Source organism: Penicillium subrubescens, assembly GCF_028828155.1.
Source record: "Penicillium subrubescens strain IBT 31985 chromosome Unknown utg000006l_segment0_segment0, whole genome shotgun sequence".
NCBI classification, from domain to species: Eukaryota; Fungi; Ascomycota; class Eurotiomycetes; order Eurotiales; family Aspergillaceae; genus Penicillium; species Penicillium subrubescens.
Window position 1 is genome coordinate 1,594,481 of NW_026643156.1, and position 17,634 is coordinate 1,612,114.

Here is a 17,634-nt window from a genome sequence, read left to right on the forward strand (position 1 = left end):
ACAAAAAGACAAGGAGATTTATTCACATAAGCCGGACAGGATGTAAATAGAACAATAGGACAACATCGAGATCAGCGAATTCAACAGGCACATCGGGGCTCGGCGGAACGGTTCAAATGGGCCAGTCCCGAGGCCAATCGATGCTTCACATGTACTCTGTAAAGTATAATCTGTATAGTATACTGTATATATTTGTGTAATCTGAATGTATTATTACTCCTGTAAGATCGTCGTGCTTATGCTTCCCCGGTAGGGATCCATGGGATGCCCCGCGCTAGTTTCTGCCCTACAACCAGTGATCAACTGCCGAATATTGGTTATCTACGAGAGATTTCATCATGTTCTGCTCCACATATACTATGTAGGTAGTACATAGATATGAGCAGTTTTATTATACACTATATACTAATTAAACTCCTAAGCACTGTATACTCCTCTATCCTCTCAATTACTCGGCAAATATCCCACGCGAAATGCTGTATTTGGTAAAGCTTCCTAGTGGTTACAGAAATGCCCAGTGCTCCCCCCCCCCAAACGACCAGAAGGTGTATCAGATTAAAGGCAGAAGAGGAAAAAGAAAAGAAACGGGGGCCAAACGATGAAGAGAGGCAAAGGAACACAGCCAAAAGATCAAACGAAAAAAGAAAATGCTAATATGCCCGCCCATCTGGTGTTTTGTTTCTTTCCTCGAAGCGCTTTTTCCATAAAGAACACAACCCCCCAAACATACAGAGGGGGCGTTGAAAAAAAAATTGAAATTGAAATGGTACACTGTACAGGCGGCCTTGTCCTCGATTACCTCCGGTTGCGTTGCATGTTGCCGAACATTAACTTGAACCCATTGCAGAGAGCCTGCATGTCTGGGTAAGGGTTCTTCTGCAACTCGTAGCCCTGGGGGATCACCTTGACGGGCCAGTTCTGGAGACGCGAGTGTTCGCCCGCCTTGAAGCAAAGGAAGAAATAACCGGGGTATTTGGGGTTGATACAGAACGCATAAGCCGAGCGACGAGGGTTGGCCTTGGTATAAGTCTCGAGCCATTGGTCTGAAAAGCGGAAAATGTGTGATTAGTATGGGATCAATCCGAAGTGCATGCAAATAGAGAACAAAATACTCACCAGTCTCGGCCTTGCTGACCTCCTTGTACTTCTCGTTCAGCATCATCTCATCCACCTTCTTGGCCATCGCCTTGACGTGGTTGACAATGAGATCGTCAAGATCACTGTAGCTGTACTTGCCACCCACGCGCAACACACGACCGACGGAGAACTCGTTGTCCTTGTCCAGCTCAAGCACATCGATATGCTGATACACACCGTGTGCCACCTTCCAGGTAACTGCCAAGTGATCGTGACCACGGGACGAAGGACGGATGACCACATCACCACGGCTGCGAGAACCCAAATACTCCTCCGCCTGGGTGGAGTTGAAAGGCTTGAAGAGTGGGTGCTTGATCACACGCATGGCCTGACCACCCTGCTGCTCCTTCTCTTGCATGGACTCTCGGTCCTTGCGCTCCTGCACTTCATCCCAATCCCCGAAGCCATGATCAGGGACGTTGCGAACGGGATTGCTGACCTGGTCCTCGCGCAGAGACACATTGCAAGTGAAACCCTTGCGGTTCAGGAACATAATCTTGGCGGGCACCGTCTGGTGTGGCGTGTAGACATTTCGTACCTGAAGGTCATAGGGCAATCCGAGTTCGGTCTCTGCGACCAGCGCATCGATTCCACAGTCCAGCTTCGCATCGATATGGTCCTCAAATACCCGCTTAAGTGCAATTGGGACCACCATACCGGCCTTGAGAGACTCCGGCGTCTCGCCAGTTAGCATGGTAAAGACATCGTCGGTGCTCAGGAAGACGAATTGCTTGCGAAGCTCCTCGTAAGGCTGTTGCAATTCCGCACGGATCGTCTCGAGGGTGGCACGCTTGCGCTGGTTGAGGTTCTTCTCCAGCTGCTCGGCATACTCTTCCAGGATCAAATCGTTGACACGGTCTTGTTGGTCCTCACGGAATAGTTTGCGCACAATGGCACCGGCGCCATTTTCATCGGTCTCGGCCTTGATATCCTCCTCATCGAGCTCGAGAGCATCAGCGGCCATCTTGCGGGCGATATCGTAGTCTTCAGGATGCACACGGGTGTTGTCCAGCGGATCCGCATCCGGATCCACACTCTCGAAATCAAGGAAGAGGAAACTGGCGCAGTTGCTCCATACTTGAGGGGACATGGCGGGGTACTGTACGTTGAAACCCAACAGCTCCTGACGGTTGTTGACAACGCCCCCGTTCATGTTAACAATCTTCAGCAGATGCGCAGCCTTTCGCTGACCAAGACCACAGACGTAGGGAACAAGGTTCGCGGTCAAGGGATCATTGACGGCGTCATTTAGATCCACGCCGACCAAGTTGACCATGTCGACCAAAGCAGTCTCGAGCTGTCTGATCAGCAGCTCCTGAGATACCAGCTGCTGACCAGGCTTGAATTGGATAGAGACAATGTCGCGGCCCAAGGAGGCATACTCCTTGAGAGGGCTCTGCAGATACCGACCAAGAGCCACACAGTAATGGGTCAAAGGCCCGAAGCCGGGGTTGTCATTCATGGCGCGAAGACTGTTGTGGTACAAACGAGCGACCTCATCGTTGACAATGACCGTCTCAAGGCGATCGCTTACTTCTTCGTCGCGATCATCGGTGTAGGGGGCTCCACGAACATCCTTCAAGTCAACGAAATCGGTCAGAGTCTTGTAAAGACGCCGAGTTTCCGGTGTCATACCGGAGACACCGATAACATCAGGCTTGCGGCGGTCGATCAAATCCAAGAGAGCAGGGATGTCCGCGCCATCCTTGATGCCACGGGATTGATCTCCCACGGACAGATCCATGAATTTTCCATTCTCAAGAACACGACCGTCCTCTTCAATGTAGGCCCAGTGAATGGGGTCTCGGCCGATGACGCCAGTTCCAATGGACAGGGTGAGAGCCCGTGGTACTGTGCCCAGAACCATTCCCTTTGGCTTGTAAGGGGCCTGGTCCAGTCGCTGCGAGAAGGCATCGCGGCACTCCTTGGCTACATGGTTCTCACACTCCTGTCGAATGTTCTCCTTGACACTGCGATTGATCAAACGCTCCAATTTGCCCAGTGCCAGATCGAGCACGTCACGACGGAGACGGTTCCATGAATCCGCAACTTCGGAGTAGTTATCGGACTCGATATCGGCGTACATGCGTTGTTTGAACTGGTCAAAGTTCTCGAAGCGAACCTTCACTTCCACGAGGTTTTCTTCTTCAGCCTTGAGCATTCGTAGGAACATCTCAGGGCGTCGAGCGATGTCGCTGAGTTGCTGGTTCCGCAAGTATTTGAATTCGTAGTATGGGTGTTGCTCGTCGATTCGGCGCAAACCCTTTTCAGTGCGGAAACAGTCGACAACACCATTCATGTAGTATGCCTGGCGGATGACCTTGCGCATCTTGGGGCTCACCACGAGTTCCTCGGCAAACATAGACTTGGCAGCCTTGAGAACCTGATCGGCGTTGGAGAAGTCGGTATCCACAAACTGATCAGCCAGCTCTTCTGGTCGCTCACTGGGGTCCTCGGTGTATTGTCGGCGGCCCTCCTTGGACGCATTTTGGGCAAATGCATCGGCAGTGAGACCGAAAGCACGAACTAGGTTATATGCCTTTCCATTCCGCACTCGTTCGAAGAAAGTTTTGCTGGTGGCCTTGCGTCGCTGGGTTTCTCCGTTGGCCTCGCCGTTGACGGAAGAAAGATCACGAAGTTGAGAAGCATATTGGAAGTGAATGTAGTCTTGCACATCCTGAAGCTCCTCCATGGATGTTGCCGCGGTCAATAGGTCCTCCACAATGGTGTCATTAACGTTGAACAGGTTTTGCAGACTGTCGTAAGACTTCTGAATGGTGTTGCGCTTGTCGACCAATGCACGGAACTTGAGGTCGTATTCGAAGATGTCCCACAAATCGGTCATGTTCAGGAGTTTCTCCGCACGGATGTTGTACTGTGCAGACTCGTCGTCCGGATTGGCCCCATTGAGCGGCTCCTTGACCGCATGGATCATGTAGTCCTTGCGATGCTGGAAAATGAAAGGAACTTCGTAATCATCTGTGATCAGGAACTCGAGCATCTTGGCCACTGACCGCTGGAACGGCTCACGCAACTCCGGCTCGATGCGCTTCTTGAGCAACATTAGTTGGGAGATCCACAAGGCCTCCTCACGGAACTGGTCCTCTGTCAATGTCACATGGCGATACGGTTCGCGAGCAATCTGGTGGCGTTCGGGCTCATCACGAAGGCGAATCTGGTTGTCGTCCTCAGTCAACATCTTCTCCGCCAACTGGGACGGCTCGAAGATGTCCTTCAAATCGAGATGGCGGTCCTCGTCATGCTTCTCTTCATCTTCTTGCTCTTCGATGTCCAAAGCAAATCTGTAGTCCTCGCCATCACCGAAGGCCGCGCGCAGATCTTCCACCGCATTCTCATCCAGACCCGCTGCCTCGGTGGCTCCGAGGCCCGGAACGGTGGCTCGGACGGGGGCTGCAACTTCAAGATCGTCGCGCTCACGCTGAGCCTCCTCGTCGGAAAATGTGTCCTCCTCAATGAAGTCATCCATCTCATCGTGCCGGCGACCACCGCGGTGGCTGGGTCGGCTATATTGGGGTGCCGCTTCCTCCTCCTCGTCGGAATTGAACATGTCATCGATACCTTGGGACGGTCCGCGGTTATCACGATCTCGACCACGCTTGAGACGCTTGAATTTGGACTGCTGTATGCGCGAAATCATTGTTAGCAAAAATGTCCATCATTGTAGAAGGCCTCTCGCCTCGGCGGACAGCCGCCAGTCCATCACCGAAGATGACCCAATTGGGGAAGAGGATTTCAGGTCTCATACATCAGATGTTGTGCCCCGGCTCAGGCCCGGGACATGCTCGCCAATCAGTTCCAGATCTTCCTCATCGAGATGTTCCTCTTCGCGAGCACGTGGCCGTTTCTTCTCTGACCTGCGCCTGGTGCGCTCTTCGATCTCTTCATCCTCGTCGACGATAAAGCCTTCGCGGACCTAGGATTGTTCACCACGAGTCAGTTGCGCCCAGATTAATTGGCCAAAAGACGTATGCGATACTTACGGCGCGCGCAGCATCTTCATCGTCGTCTTCATCTTCGTCCTCTTCGCTCGAGTCATCATAGTGGCGTTCATTGCTCGGTCCATCTCGGCGATCCTCATCATAGTCTCCGGAGACCTCCTCGTCATTCTCCTCATCATCCAGCATGGCCTCACCCTCGACCAGGTCGCGGAGACTCATCGTGGCTGATCGGAAAGGTCCTTCCGCTCGGCGGAGAGTAGGGAACTAGGCCTGCGGAGAGAGAAAGGAGAGATTGCAATGGGTAGCAGACTTAGCACCCAGCAGTGCCTGAATCAGGAGAAAGAAAATAGGTGAAGGTTGGAGGAGAGAGAGAGAGAGTCGAGCAAGAGAAGAAAGGACCGAACCTCAATCACGACGGCGAGGGAGGACGCGGTGGCGGTGATTGGCCAGTGAGAGCTGCCTGGTGTGGCTAGTGAGGCTAAACTTAAAAGGGAAAGTAAATGTGGCGGATGCAGGGAGACCACGTGATGGGCATCAACTATGGCCTCAAAGAACAGGCATCCAGGAATCTTTCGCTCCCGACTGTGAACTGGTCAACTTGTAAGAGCTCAACTTTCAATATTCAGTCACTAATTTACTGGCAGATATCAACATCACTATATCCAGAATATCCTTTTTCAAGAGATAAGGAATAAATGAAACCTCAAATCAAAGCAGAATCTTCAGCGAGGCATTTTCCTCCAGAGTTCTACGGGTAAAGAAGTAGTGGAGAAGCAGCAGCACCTGTGTTTCAGTAGAAGTAGTAGAAACAGAAGACCATCACCACCTTTTGACTCTGTCTAATAGTTTTGTCTCCCCCTAATATTCGACGCCCAACACCTCCTCACCTCTTCACCACCCCCTAATCTCTTTCTTTTTGCCGCCGGCCCGTCACCCTCTGGTGTTTGTTGGTCCAGTCGATGCGCCCGCAAGGTCCAATCAGCGCCGCCAAGCACACATCGCAAGGTGATATCGGGTTCCCCGCCGCTTAGCTTCGCGCTTCTTTCTTCTCCCATCAGCGTTCTCGCCCGGCCCTGGTCTTGTCTCTTGTCGGCTGTTTCGTCGCTTCTTCCCCCTTTTCTCATTTCTCGATCTCTCCTTCGAAATCCGTACTGTTCCAGACTCCTAAACCCCCGCGGCAACGAACCCCCCCCCCTCTCAGCGCCATGGCGGATCAGTTTAAGGCCCGGACGTTGAAACGAAAGAACGTCAAAGGCCTCGCCCTCAATGCGGCCCCCAAGGCGACTTCCAACACTTCCGATGGTGATGCCCAGGTCCCAGGCGCCATTGGAAATGTCGACAGTGACCGCACAGATACCCTAGAGATTGGGCTGGAATTCCGGTTGGATCTGCGGAGTGAGGACTTGGTGACGCTGAAGGAGCTCGGTGCTGGTAATGGCGGTACTGTCTCCAAAGTAATGCACGCGTCGACAAAAGTTGTGATGGCTCGAAAGGTTGGCAGTCCCGTTCATCGCTATATATGGCTTTGTTGAAGCCCCGTACTAACTACCGTCTCTCCAGGTCATCCGTGTCGACGCCAAAGAGAACGTGCGGAAACAGATTCTACGAGAACTGCGGGTTGGGCACGAATGTAATTCGCCTAATATTGTGACCTTCTACGGCGCCTTCCAGAATGAGGCCGGAGATATTGTCATGTGTATGGAATATATGGATTGCGGGTAGGTCGGAGAAGATTGACAATGGGAAGGAGAGGAACCTGAATGACTGACATGATACACACCTGCTTAGATCCCTTGATCGCATCTCCAAGGATTTCGGCCCCATCCGAGTGGATGTCCTGGGTAAGATCACCGAGTCGGTACTTGCTGGTCTTGTCTACCTATATGAAACCCACCGCATTATGCATCGTGATATCAAACCATCCAACGTCGTGGTCAACTCGCGCGGTCAAATCAAGCTTTGCGATTTCGGCGTTGCAAGCGAGACGGCCGTCAATTCTATCGCCGATACCTTTGTCGGTACTTCAACTTACATGGCCCCTGAGCGTATTCAGGGAGGTGCCTATACGGTCCGCTCGGATGTGTGGAGTGTGGGTTTGACAGTTATGGAGTTGGCCGTCGGAAGGTTCCCCTTTGATACTTCCGACTCCGCCGCAGGAGACCGGGCCAGCGCCGGTCCCATGGGTATATTGGATCTGCTCCAGCAGATTGTTCACGAGTCTGCCCCGAAGTTGCCTAAGAGCGATGCTTTCCCACCCATTCTACATGACTTTGTCGGCAAGTGTCTGTTGAAGAAGCCAGAGGAACGACCAACACCACGAGAGCTCTACGTACGTTCAAGAAGCCATTCCAAAAGTGTTTCTTGGGTCCTTTCGAACTAACATCTTTCCCCAATGCAGGACAAGGATGCCTTCTTGCAAGCAGCCAAGCGCACCCCGGTAGACCTACAAGAATGGGCCATCAGCATGATGGAGCGACACAACCGCAAGTCCTACCTGGCACCCCCAGCTCCGAAGTCGCTCAAGGATACCACCAACTCCATATCACATTCCTCGTCATCACCGGCACCCATAGCCTCCCCTCCTGCGCCAACTCCCAAACCCGCCCCGATCAGCAAATCCTCGCGAACCCCGCAACTGCAATCACACCCGCAAGCGCAATCGCCATACCACCCCTCTTCAGGCGATATCCCCCTGAACATCGCCAACGACTTCCCAACTCCGAACCGCCACTACGCCTCCCAGGCCCAGGCCCAGTCCCAGGCTCAATACTCCTACTACCCTACCTCCACCTCCACCTCCAACTCCCGTTCCACGCAGTCTCCCCCTCCCCCATCCCTGGAGCACCTCTCCCTCGAAACAAAGGACGACGAAGCCCGATACGGCCGTCGCCCAATGCGCCACCTTGGCGATCCCATTTCCGCCGTCGAAGCTCCATCCCGCCCGTTCATGAGCCCGCGCTCTGTAAGCTCGCACAACGCCAAGTCTCGCACAAACTTGACCCCAAATGCCCTGCCTATCCGATCTGTTCCTCCACCAACACAAGCACCTCCCCCTCCACCCGTTTCGGCGGGTGGAAGTTGGCGCGGTTACTCTGGTCAGACACCTTCATCTTGAGATGGGGGATAGTTCGGAATGAGAAAATGATGTTGACATGAAACGAAGATTTTCTCCTTGAATGGTGATGATTTGATCAGAATGGGGTTTGCATATGCACATGATTTTTGCTGGGCCTTCTCATTGGCTATTTCCCTCTGATGTCCCGAGACAAGATTTTGTCTAGTCTGTCTGGACATTTCCACCTTCTGGTCTGTAGCGAATCTGTTTGATCTTCTGATCCCTGGAAATTGGGCATGGAATCGCAAAGCTTAGCACATTCCCACCCCCTTCCCTCCCCACCCCTCTACATTTGAACTTCATATCATTCTTTTTTCTTACCATTTTCATTGCCTGTGCGTTTCCTTCTTTTCTACTTCTATTCCCCCCTACCGTGGACCATTTTTCTTGACTCTTTTCCCCTTCTTCAATGAATTCATTTGATCCGGCAACGACACCTTCCCTTTCTTTACTTATTTCATCATCTTTTCTTGCTATTTTCTTTTCTTGCTCAGATATGTTCCTGCATGAAACCGGCGTACATAAGTGCAAGTTGTTGATGATATTACAATACAAATTTCATTTCCTTGATTCTAAGATAGAACTGTTTATTCTCCTGTTAATGTTGTTGATACAGTACAGGAGGCTGCTATAAGTTCCAGCACTTTGCTGTGCTGTTCATTGCAGAATAGTCAGACTAGCATACTCGTCGCCGGATGATGGTGGAATAATCATGTGGTGCTGTATAATGAATGTCCATGGCTGGTAAAAACTGTAAACTTGCATAGAACAGGGATGATAGTCTACATCCAAGTAACCACACGCCAAAAATTCGCCAAAAGTCAACCTGAATAAAGCTCCCCACATCCATGAATCGAACCGCCAACCTTGTCCCCCCTATATACTTCACCTCGTTACTGCCTCGCCCATCCCTGGACACCGAAGAACATCGCCCTCCCACCCCAGTACTACCACACCTAATATACAGCCCCCTTTACACACTTTAACACTGTTGAAAAGGCCATTCAAATATTAGAATAATACAATGCAATAGTACCAAGTAGATCTCTATATTATGAAGGGAATGTTACTAAAAAGCATCTCCAAAAAAAAGAACTCCCCCACCTAGGGGTGTGCCCGGCCGTCCGTGGAGCTCGAAGCGTCAACACTGGCACATTCTCTTTCTTCTGCTTCTTCTTCTTCTTCTTCTTCTTCTTCTTCTTCTTTCGTTTGCTCAGTCCTCCAGGGCACACCAATGGTTCACCAATTTATGGTGGATACCAACTAGGCCATCGGAGGGGGGAGTTGATTGCTTAACCTAAAACATGGTCATAACCCCTGTTATTGCCTACTTGGGATTCTGATTCCCAGTAACGAATATCTACCAGCTGCTCACCTCGGGCTAGATCAGATAGGGACATGGCTATGAGCTAAATCTACATCTTTGCTTGTGTACCTTCAAACTTACTAAGGTAGAAGCCATCTACAAAGCTCAAACAGGTCATCAAACGTAAGATATTGAATGCGCGAATGAGAAGGTTTTCATATAGATACAAACGCAAATAAATGCAACCCGATAATCCCTGACCTGGGTGAACCGAAGCATCTCACAGGAACAACAGAGCCCAGAGCAAAATAAAAAAGTGATATCGAGACCCAGGAAGAACAAGTCAAGTTGAAAACAGTATAATCACATCACACTTGACGCCTAACCAGCCATAACAATAAAATAGCAATGGAAGGGAGGTACCAGGTGTTGAAGAAAAGAGACACACGCCGGACACCCTATAACCCCCAACCGGAAACACAAACACAACACGGGTCAAATCATCAATTGCACCTCTCACTCATTTTATAACTACTTCTGGCCCGGCAAGAGGACTCGGACCCGGTGCCGGGGCAAGATTTCCTGCATGGCCCTGTGGGCTTGGGGCAGGTGCAATATCCAGCATCGACATCATGGAGCTCTTCCCACCTCGTGAGGACGAACCGCCACGACCTGATGCACCGCCACCACGTCCACCACGGCCTTCGTGGGATGTCGAGGCCGATGTGCCAGCGCGGTCGGTGTGTTTATCCGAGGCGTCGACTTTCTTCGAGCCTCGACCGCGACGCGATATACCTCCACGTGAACCAGGACCGCGCAATGGCAGGCCAGTTTCCTGAGAGATGGGGACTGCAGCGGCGATTGGGACGTGGGGATGGGAAGCGAGGGAGCGAGCTCGGGCTGTTCCCCGACCACGGCCACGGCCTCGTTTGATTGTACCGTCCGCACTGGAGAATGTTAGTACAAGGACCCAATCTGCAAATAGACATAGTAGAGAAGAAATGAAGCACGTACCGTTCCACCTGGACCTTTTCACCCTCCGGCACAAGCGGGCCGCTATACACAAAGAACCCGTCTTTGCTAGCGGCAGCCTGTTCCTGCCATGCCATTTCACTGTCGTCGACGAAGGGATCGTCACGATCATACTCCTCAACCTTCTTTCGGCGCTTCTTCTTGCCCTCGCTGGCTTCGGACTGGACGCCGTTGGTGCCGGTGCCCGCACCGCCCATGGAAATATCGCCATCAAGGTCGCTGTCACGATCGACATCAAGACTCAGATCCTCATCTGCGCTCTCGCCGGCCGAGATGCCCTTGAGACTCTTATCACTACGCTCGAGGGCCGCACCCTCAGCGGCCACGCGCGCGAGACGGTCCTTGTGCGCGGCCAAGCGCGGGTGCAGGGCTGCAAAGCCATATTGCTCTTCCGCAAGCTGCGCAAAGTTGACTATTTGGTTGCCCTTTTGCAAAGGCACATGCACAATAATATTCGGCGCGCTGCGCGTATCAGATTTGGACGATTCGTCAACCCCACCGAAGAGCGCATTTGTAATCAGCCCTGATCCTTGCGGGATCTTGGGTGCTTCTTTAGCTGCGCGGGCGGGTTTGGGAGAAGGCGCCTTGGAAGAAGGTGCAGTGGCCGGAGCTTTTTCTTTCTTCGCTGATGGTGCTGGCTCCTTTGAGTCAATTTCCATAGCATCTGGCTGCTGGGGTGGACGTTGAGGTGTAGCAGCCTGAGCTGGAGAATCGGCAGGCCGTTGAGGCTGGGTATGGCTTTGCGCTTGCGGCTGCTGTTGTAGGGCTGGTGGCGAGAGCTCGAGTTTGGGTGGTTGTGACTGTGCTGGGCGCTGTTCACTATATGGAGTATAGTGAGGGGTCGTATGTGGTAGCTGTTGAGGAGTGTGAACAGCTCCGTGAGAGGGGGAGGCGGGGATCGGCGACGGAGCTAGCGCATGATGTGTAGGTGTATGCGCCATTGGAGGCGGCGCCGGTGAGGAGACGGCCGAGACATGACCAGAGGAAGAGCGAGGCAGCTGAGAGTATGCGGGTTGCGTTTGTGAAGGGGGGTCAATGATGCTGGAGATCGCTGGCGAAGCGCTGGCGCGGTAACTGTGTCGCGGCGACAGTGTCTGCGGAGGGCTATAAGCTGGCGCTGGCGAGGGATTGTCAAAGGCCGAGCGAATAGGGTCGAAATTACGACCACTAGTACGAGGAGGAGCTGGTGCTGCTGCCGGTGCCGGCGCTGGGGGTGCCTGGGTGGGCTGGAGGGGTGGAGGTTGAGATTGTGGTCGCGACGGGTAGTCTTGTGTCACGGTATACCGAGGGTCCGCGGGAGAAGGGCGCGGGCTGAGCTTGTAGGAAGTCGAAGGGGTGGGTTGAGGAGGCGTGGGAGCAGCTTGTGGAGGAGGACTGGGATTGGCAGGAGGAGCTGGAGCAGCTGGAGGAGTGGGTGTAGGAGGAGTTGGAGCTTTAGGAGGAGCAGCTGCGGGCGTGGGCGTTGGCGTGGGAGCAGCATCAGCAGCAGCAGGAGCAGTGGCAGCAGCCGCCGTGGCTTCGTCACCCGACTGCTCCAGCTTGGGCTTCTTCCTCGAAGCAGCTGCGGCGGACGACTTTTCCCGGGGACGACGAGGAGCTCGAGTAGGTTTTTCTTTTTCTTTTTCTTTTTCTTTTTCTTTTTCTTTCTCCTTGTCCTCCTTCTTCTTGGTTCGTCTATCGGGAGTATTAGTGGCTGACGTGGTGGTATTATTAGAGTCGTCATCCTTCTTGCGACGCGACCGTCTGGCGACAGAGGCACGTCGGGACCCAACCATCTCGTCAACGGGGCCTTCTTCTTTTGACACGCCCGAATCCCTAGTGGACATGGTGGTGAAAAAAGAGAAATTGATATACAACTGAATTAACTGAGTTGATGAATTCCTCAGTTAAAACATTCGTATCGAGGTGAAGTTAAAGGTGGATGGTGAGGTGGTGGATGGGCTGGTTGGCGGATTGCCAAGTTGGTATCACCAGAGTACGAAAAGTCGGGGGAATCGAGAAAATGGGAAAATCCCGATGGATCAACCGAATGGGGGGAAAAGAAGAATGGGTTGTGGATGCGGAGACAGGAACACGAAAATAGAACCCGTTGAGATAAGCAGATGATTCGGGCCGAGACAAGAAGATGGAGAGATTGATGGAAATGGAAGGGAGGGGGAGTGAGAAGAGGAGAGAAGATGAAGGAGAAGAAGGAAAGAGGAAGGGATTGAGGAAGGAAGAGAAGAAGAAGGAAGAAGGAAAAAAGGAAAAGGGTAAAAAGAAGGGCAGAGGAAAGGGGAAAAAGAACAAGGAGCAAAGTCAAGTTGGATTGGACTGGACTGGGAGTAATTCCGGGTTGATATCCTGCGGGGGGAAATACTAAGGTTATTGACTGATTGTATTGAGAATAGATTCGATATAAGAAGAAAGGGACTACTGATAGTGATGTAGAAAGAGACTATAAGAAGTGTGTTCGAAGTATACATGAAGTATAACCCCATCCCCATCTTGTCCTAGCCAACACATCCCATCAATTCTCCGCCAGACTGGATTCTGATGCAGCTCCCGTCCCATGTCTCCGATGCGCGCGGATCTGGCGTTAGTGGAGTTGGGCTGGCGCATTTGAATTTACTCCTGCAGTTCCCTGGTAGTATGACCATGTACTGACCAGTTTTGTTAGGTAGACCCCATGACAAGGTATTTTTGATAGATAGCACTTTGCCTATTCATGATCTACTCTACATTATAGTCTATACATGAAAGCCATCTAATATGATTCCCTTTCTCTGCTCGTATCATGTCTGCTGACGAGGAAGATCAAGGCCATTTGTACGGGTGGCCCTAACAAGACCAAACAATCCTTGTCAAATGACTCTACCACTCAGAATCAGTCTGACATATTGAATGTCACACAAATGACAAATTATCATCTCCATCTGACTTTTTCCTTACTGATTATTCTACTATTTTTATTATATTTGCAAGGATACTTGATGGTCTTCCCTCCCAACTATGCAAGCCCACTTTTGCAGTAAACCACTTCCTATTTAGGACTAGCACTCCCGTCCATCTACCACTAACCCTTTTCGGTTAGACTCTGCAACTGCGTTTTAGCCTTTTGAGCCGCAGGCGGGAATTGATAGGGACACAACAGCTTTTTACTACTGGCACAACAATTATGTAATACCCGCATCACATAATCAATTTTGCCAAGAATCTTTACCATACATTACCGCAGCAACTGCATTACTTACCACTATAGCAACTACATTCTATCAACTGCTACTACTATAAGAGCTTCTCTTTCACTGATTCCATTTCATATTATTTACATAGCCTATTATACCCTGCATGAACGAATTGTATGGCCAATTTCTCCGCAATTCGAGCACTTTGATGGCACTTTCTTTTTGATAACCCTTTGATCTGATGTGTTGTTGTCTTGGTTTTGTTTCCTTTGTGGCAGTGATAATATAGGCTCAAGTATTGGCAGATACTCTGATACCTCATTATCATAATCGATTCGCCAGAATTGATGAATATCGCTTAATGGAATTGGCTGATGTGTTGATAATAAGCTAGCGATTCGGTGAGCACATGGAAGGCCCATTGTCCTAGTGAATATATTAGTACAGTTAGATAGTGGTGCTTCAGGGGTAGCTCTCTTAGCTATATAAGCTTGATTAGAGATTAAGGATATTGAATATCGGGATGTTCTCTTTGTAATATTCGAATAGAGAAAGTGTGAGCAGAAATTTAGCGTTTTAATCCGATCTTCTGCAAGATCAGACGAAAGGTTATAATGTTGAGCTTCTAATGCATTGTTAATTCGTTCAAAAACAAAGAGTATATCACCTGTTGATCCCCCTATATACTTTTTTAAAATAGCATGAGAGCCTTCTACTCGTGAGGTTGCCCAATTTCCAAAATGAAGATATTGCCCTACCCACGCCCTAATAAACATCTCTTTATAGGTTAGCCAGGTATTTTTTACATATCGAAGAGCAGCAGGGGCAATTTGACTAAAATTAGTCTCAAACTTAGCTAGTTGATCTTGATATTCAAAAGTAGTGGATGAATTAATAAGGCTTTTCCACGATTGTATAAAAGCTTCAAATTCGTCATTCGAAGAGAAATACTGCTTCGTCTTTGCAAGCACATTCTTATTTATATGCCAAACGCAAAGTAAGTGTGGACTTTTCGGATAAATCACTTTAATTGCACCTAATAGAGCAAGGTCTCTGTCAGTGCAAAGGACTGGGGGAAAGGGTAAAGGATTAAGCCACGCAAAAAAGGTTTGTAGAGTCCACTTATAACTCTCTTCCTGCTCATTTTGCATAAAGCAAAAAGCAATACTAAAAGATAAATTCGACGGTGAAAGGCCGATAATATGTAAAAGAGGCATCTTATATCGATTCGTCTTATAAGTGCAGTCTAATAAAAAGACCCTATTATACTGGTTAGCAAGTCTAATTGATTCAGGGTGAGCGAATATAAAGAAAAGGATATGGCCATCACTATCCTGCTTAAATTTGTATCTCCAATTTTTCTGTTGAAGCGTTTCTCTTAGAAATTCGAGCGGTGTATAATTTCCAAGCTTCTTGCGTCTTAAGTCTGTTTGAATATTATAGATATCTCTTGGTGTAATTAGGACAGTAGGATCTTTTCGTATTAGACCAAGGATATGCTGTGGCTTTGATCCGATATCAGAAAGAGACTGGATAGTCTGGTTTTGATCTTTAGTTAACTGTCGACGTCGTGCTATAGAATGACCAATCATATTATCATCAGCTTCATGGTTATGAGTAGAGTTTCTGACCTGGATCTCCCATTGACCACTGTTAAGCTTCTTCGCATAGAGACGAAAAGGGCATCCAATTCGCTTAGTGCTTGTTTTCCGGCGCTTTGCACCGTCTGGAGCATTGATTCTATCACAGTAAACACCGCCTCTATCACAACCAAAGGTGGTATTCCTGCTTGGATTTGATGATATAGTAGTGATCGCGTAGCCATGAGATAGTGCATGCTGCTGTATAGAAGCAATTAGCTGCTCTCTAGTCTCAAAGACCTCTTCATTCGGTGGCTCCATTATTGAATGAAGAAGCAGATGAAGAAGCAGATGAAGAAGCAGATGAAGAAGCAGATGAAGAAGCAGATGAAGAAGCAGATGAAGAATGAATCGAAAGTGAGACTCAGTAGAAGAAAGTGAGACTCAGTAGAAGAAAGAGAGGCTCTTATAGTAGTAGTTGATAGAATGTAGTTGCTATAGTGGTAAGTAATGCAGTTGCTGCGGTAATGTATGGTAAAGATTCTTGGCAAAATTGATTATGTGATGCGGGTATTACATAATTGTTGTGCCAGTAGTAAAAAGCTGTTGTGTCCCTATCAATTCCCGCCGCAGGCCCCGCGCTGACATAACTTCCTCTTTTTCTCTCCGACCTTTCCCCCAAACACGATGGCATTCAGAGGCGAGCGTTTCGTCGTCGACTTGGACGATGACACAATCACGATTCCAAGTGACCCCGTCCCTTCCCCCTTCTCTCTGATCGGTGAGATTCGGGAACGAGAGCCTACTGCCGCCACACCGCCAGCTCCAGCACCGCCCTCATCTGCGTCTTCGACCGGGTTCCCCGCGCACCGCCGCCGCAATAAGACTCCCTCCTTTAAAGAGCGAAGAGCCGAGCAGAAAGCAACAGCCAGCGCTACTCCTGCTTCGTTGAATACTCCACCGACGATTCAGGATGACAAGCGTGCGATCGGAGAGGAGAACAAGCGCCATTTGGCGTCCATGTCGGAAGCACAGATTCAGCGGGAACGGGAAGAGCTGATGAAATCGATGGACCCGGGTCTGCTGGAACGATTCTTGCGGCGAGCTCGAATTGATGATGATGAAAAGCCTAGCTCTGAGACAGCTGAGGCTACATCTACGTCCACACCTGCACCTGCACCTGCACCAGCAACCGCGCCGACAGCATCAAACCCCAAGAAATCCGTCTCCTTCGACATCCCACTCCCACCGGCACCCTCAGCCCCGGAACGAAAGGCATCTTCTCCAAAAATCTCCACAACCCTAAAATCACCGGCCAACGATGACCGTCCACCCACTCACCTCCCCAAAGACCTCCGACCCGCCTCCGAAAAACCCCCCATCATGGACCCCTCCGTCATCGAAAACTTCCACTTCCCCCGTCCAACCCAACCAATGCCAGTCCTAGACCCATCCTCTCCCGATTTCCTCACAGACCTCCAATCCCACTACTTCCCTGAAATGACCACCGACCCCGCAGCCCTGTCCTGGCTACGCCCACCATCCAGCGACCCCGAAGACCCCGACTCGATCTCCCCGTATCATCCCGCCAGCAGTGCGAGCTCAATGTCACCTTCTGAGATTCGCTTCTCTCTACGTGGGACAATCCTCGGGCCATCGACCTCGTTGGCTCTGCCTACCACGCTGGGATTGCACCACCACGGCAATGATCCGCAGGCAGCCGGGTATACGATCCCAGAGCTAGCGATCTTATCGCGATCAACGTTCGCGGCACAGCGGTGCATTGCGTGGCAAGTACTTGGCCGGATTTTATTCCGGCTAGGCAAGGGAGAGTTTGGGGAACGCGGAGGTCAGTTATCCGAGGGCTTGTGGTTTGTGATTGAGAAGGAGGGAGTGGTGGGGGGAATGTTGGCTGAAGCAGAGGGTGTTTCTGGACAAGATCGGATCCGTGGCAAGGGAGAGAGTGGGAAGGAGGGAGATGAGAAAGATGATACCGAAGAAGAGAAGAAGGCAGGTGAACAGGATCAGGATCGTCCTGCATTGCCTGTTGCATCTGGCATTGGGCGACATGCCAGTGCAGCAGCGTGGGCGATGGAAAGCGTTTGGTTATGGCAAAAGGGTGGTGGTGGAGATCGGGGACTCTTGAAACCTGGTCAGACTCGACCCCGGTAGTTGATTTACATCTCGGCTTGACATATACGAGTCAATATCATGATATAAGCATTGTCTGCATAGCTCATTTTTGATGCTTACAAAATATGGGTCTCTCTGTATACGGCCTCTTTCATGATGATCTCTTGAGAGAATACCACGACGCTAGCCGTTAAATGGTCTTCTA

General features: G+C 50.5%; 4 protein-coding genes across 4 annotated transcripts; 2 read left to right on the plus strand and 2 right to left on the minus strand.

Moving 5' to 3' along the window:
- Nucleotides 1–795: 795 nt before the first annotated feature.
- spt6 (chromatin-remodeling histone chaperone SPT6) lies at nucleotides 796–5,315 on the minus strand (the record flags this gene model as incomplete). Its single annotated transcript, XM_057155006.1, has 4 exons — nucleotides 796–1,043; nucleotides 1,117–4,777; nucleotides 4,904–5,071; nucleotides 5,139–5,315. 4 exons carry the CDS (start codon nucleotides 5,313–5,315, stop codon nucleotides 796–798), a joined length of 4,254 nt encoding a protein of 1,417 aa, XP_057006136.1.
- An 854-nt stretch (nucleotides 5,316–6,169) lies between these two features.
- On the plus strand, nucleotides 6,170–8,522 carry ste7 (MAP kinase kinase Ste7). Its single transcript, XM_057155007.1, has 4 exons — nucleotides 6,170–6,589; nucleotides 6,657–6,814; nucleotides 6,885–7,425; nucleotides 7,495–8,522. Exons 1-4 carry the CDS (start codon nucleotides 6,302–6,304, stop codon nucleotides 8,209–8,211), a joined length of 1,704 nt encoding a protein of 567 aa, XP_057006137.1. The 5' UTR covers nucleotides 6,170–6,301; the 3' UTR covers nucleotides 8,212–8,522.
- Nucleotides 8,523–10,037: 1,515 nt separating this feature from the next.
- Nucleotides 10,038–12,375, minus strand: N7473_009069 (uncharacterized protein; the record flags this gene model as incomplete). Its single annotated transcript, XM_057155008.1, has 2 exons — nucleotides 10,038–10,464; nucleotides 10,532–12,375. 2 exons carry the CDS (start codon nucleotides 12,373–12,375, stop codon nucleotides 10,038–10,040), a joined length of 2,271 nt encoding a protein of 756 aa, XP_057006138.1.
- Nucleotides 12,376–15,983: 3,608 nt separating this feature from the next.
- Nucleotides 15,984–17,468, plus strand: N7473_009070 (RPAP1 family protein; the record flags this gene model as incomplete). Its single annotated transcript, XM_057155009.1, has 1 exon — nucleotides 15,984–17,468. One exon carries the CDS (start codon nucleotides 15,984–15,986, stop codon nucleotides 17,466–17,468), a length of 1,485 nt encoding a protein of 494 aa, XP_057006139.1.
- Between the last annotated feature and the right edge of the window lie 166 nt (nucleotides 17,469–17,634).

What these genes read in the sequence shown, in the direction of transcription:
- ste7 (XM_057155007.1), top strand. Translation starts at nt 6,302, where the DNA reads ATGGCGGATCAGTTTAAGGCCCGGACGTTGAAACGAAAGAACGTCAAA. An exon ending in AAGTTGTGATGGCTCGAAAG is followed by an intron (nt 6,590 to 6,656) that starts GTTGGCAGTCCC and finishes CCGTCTCTCCAG; the next exon opens with GTCATCCGTGTCGACGCCAA. An exon ending in ATGGAATATATGGATTGCGG is followed by an intron (nt 6,815 to 6,884) that starts GTAGGTCGGAGA and finishes ACACCTGCTTAG; the next exon opens with ATCCCTTGATCGCATCTCCA.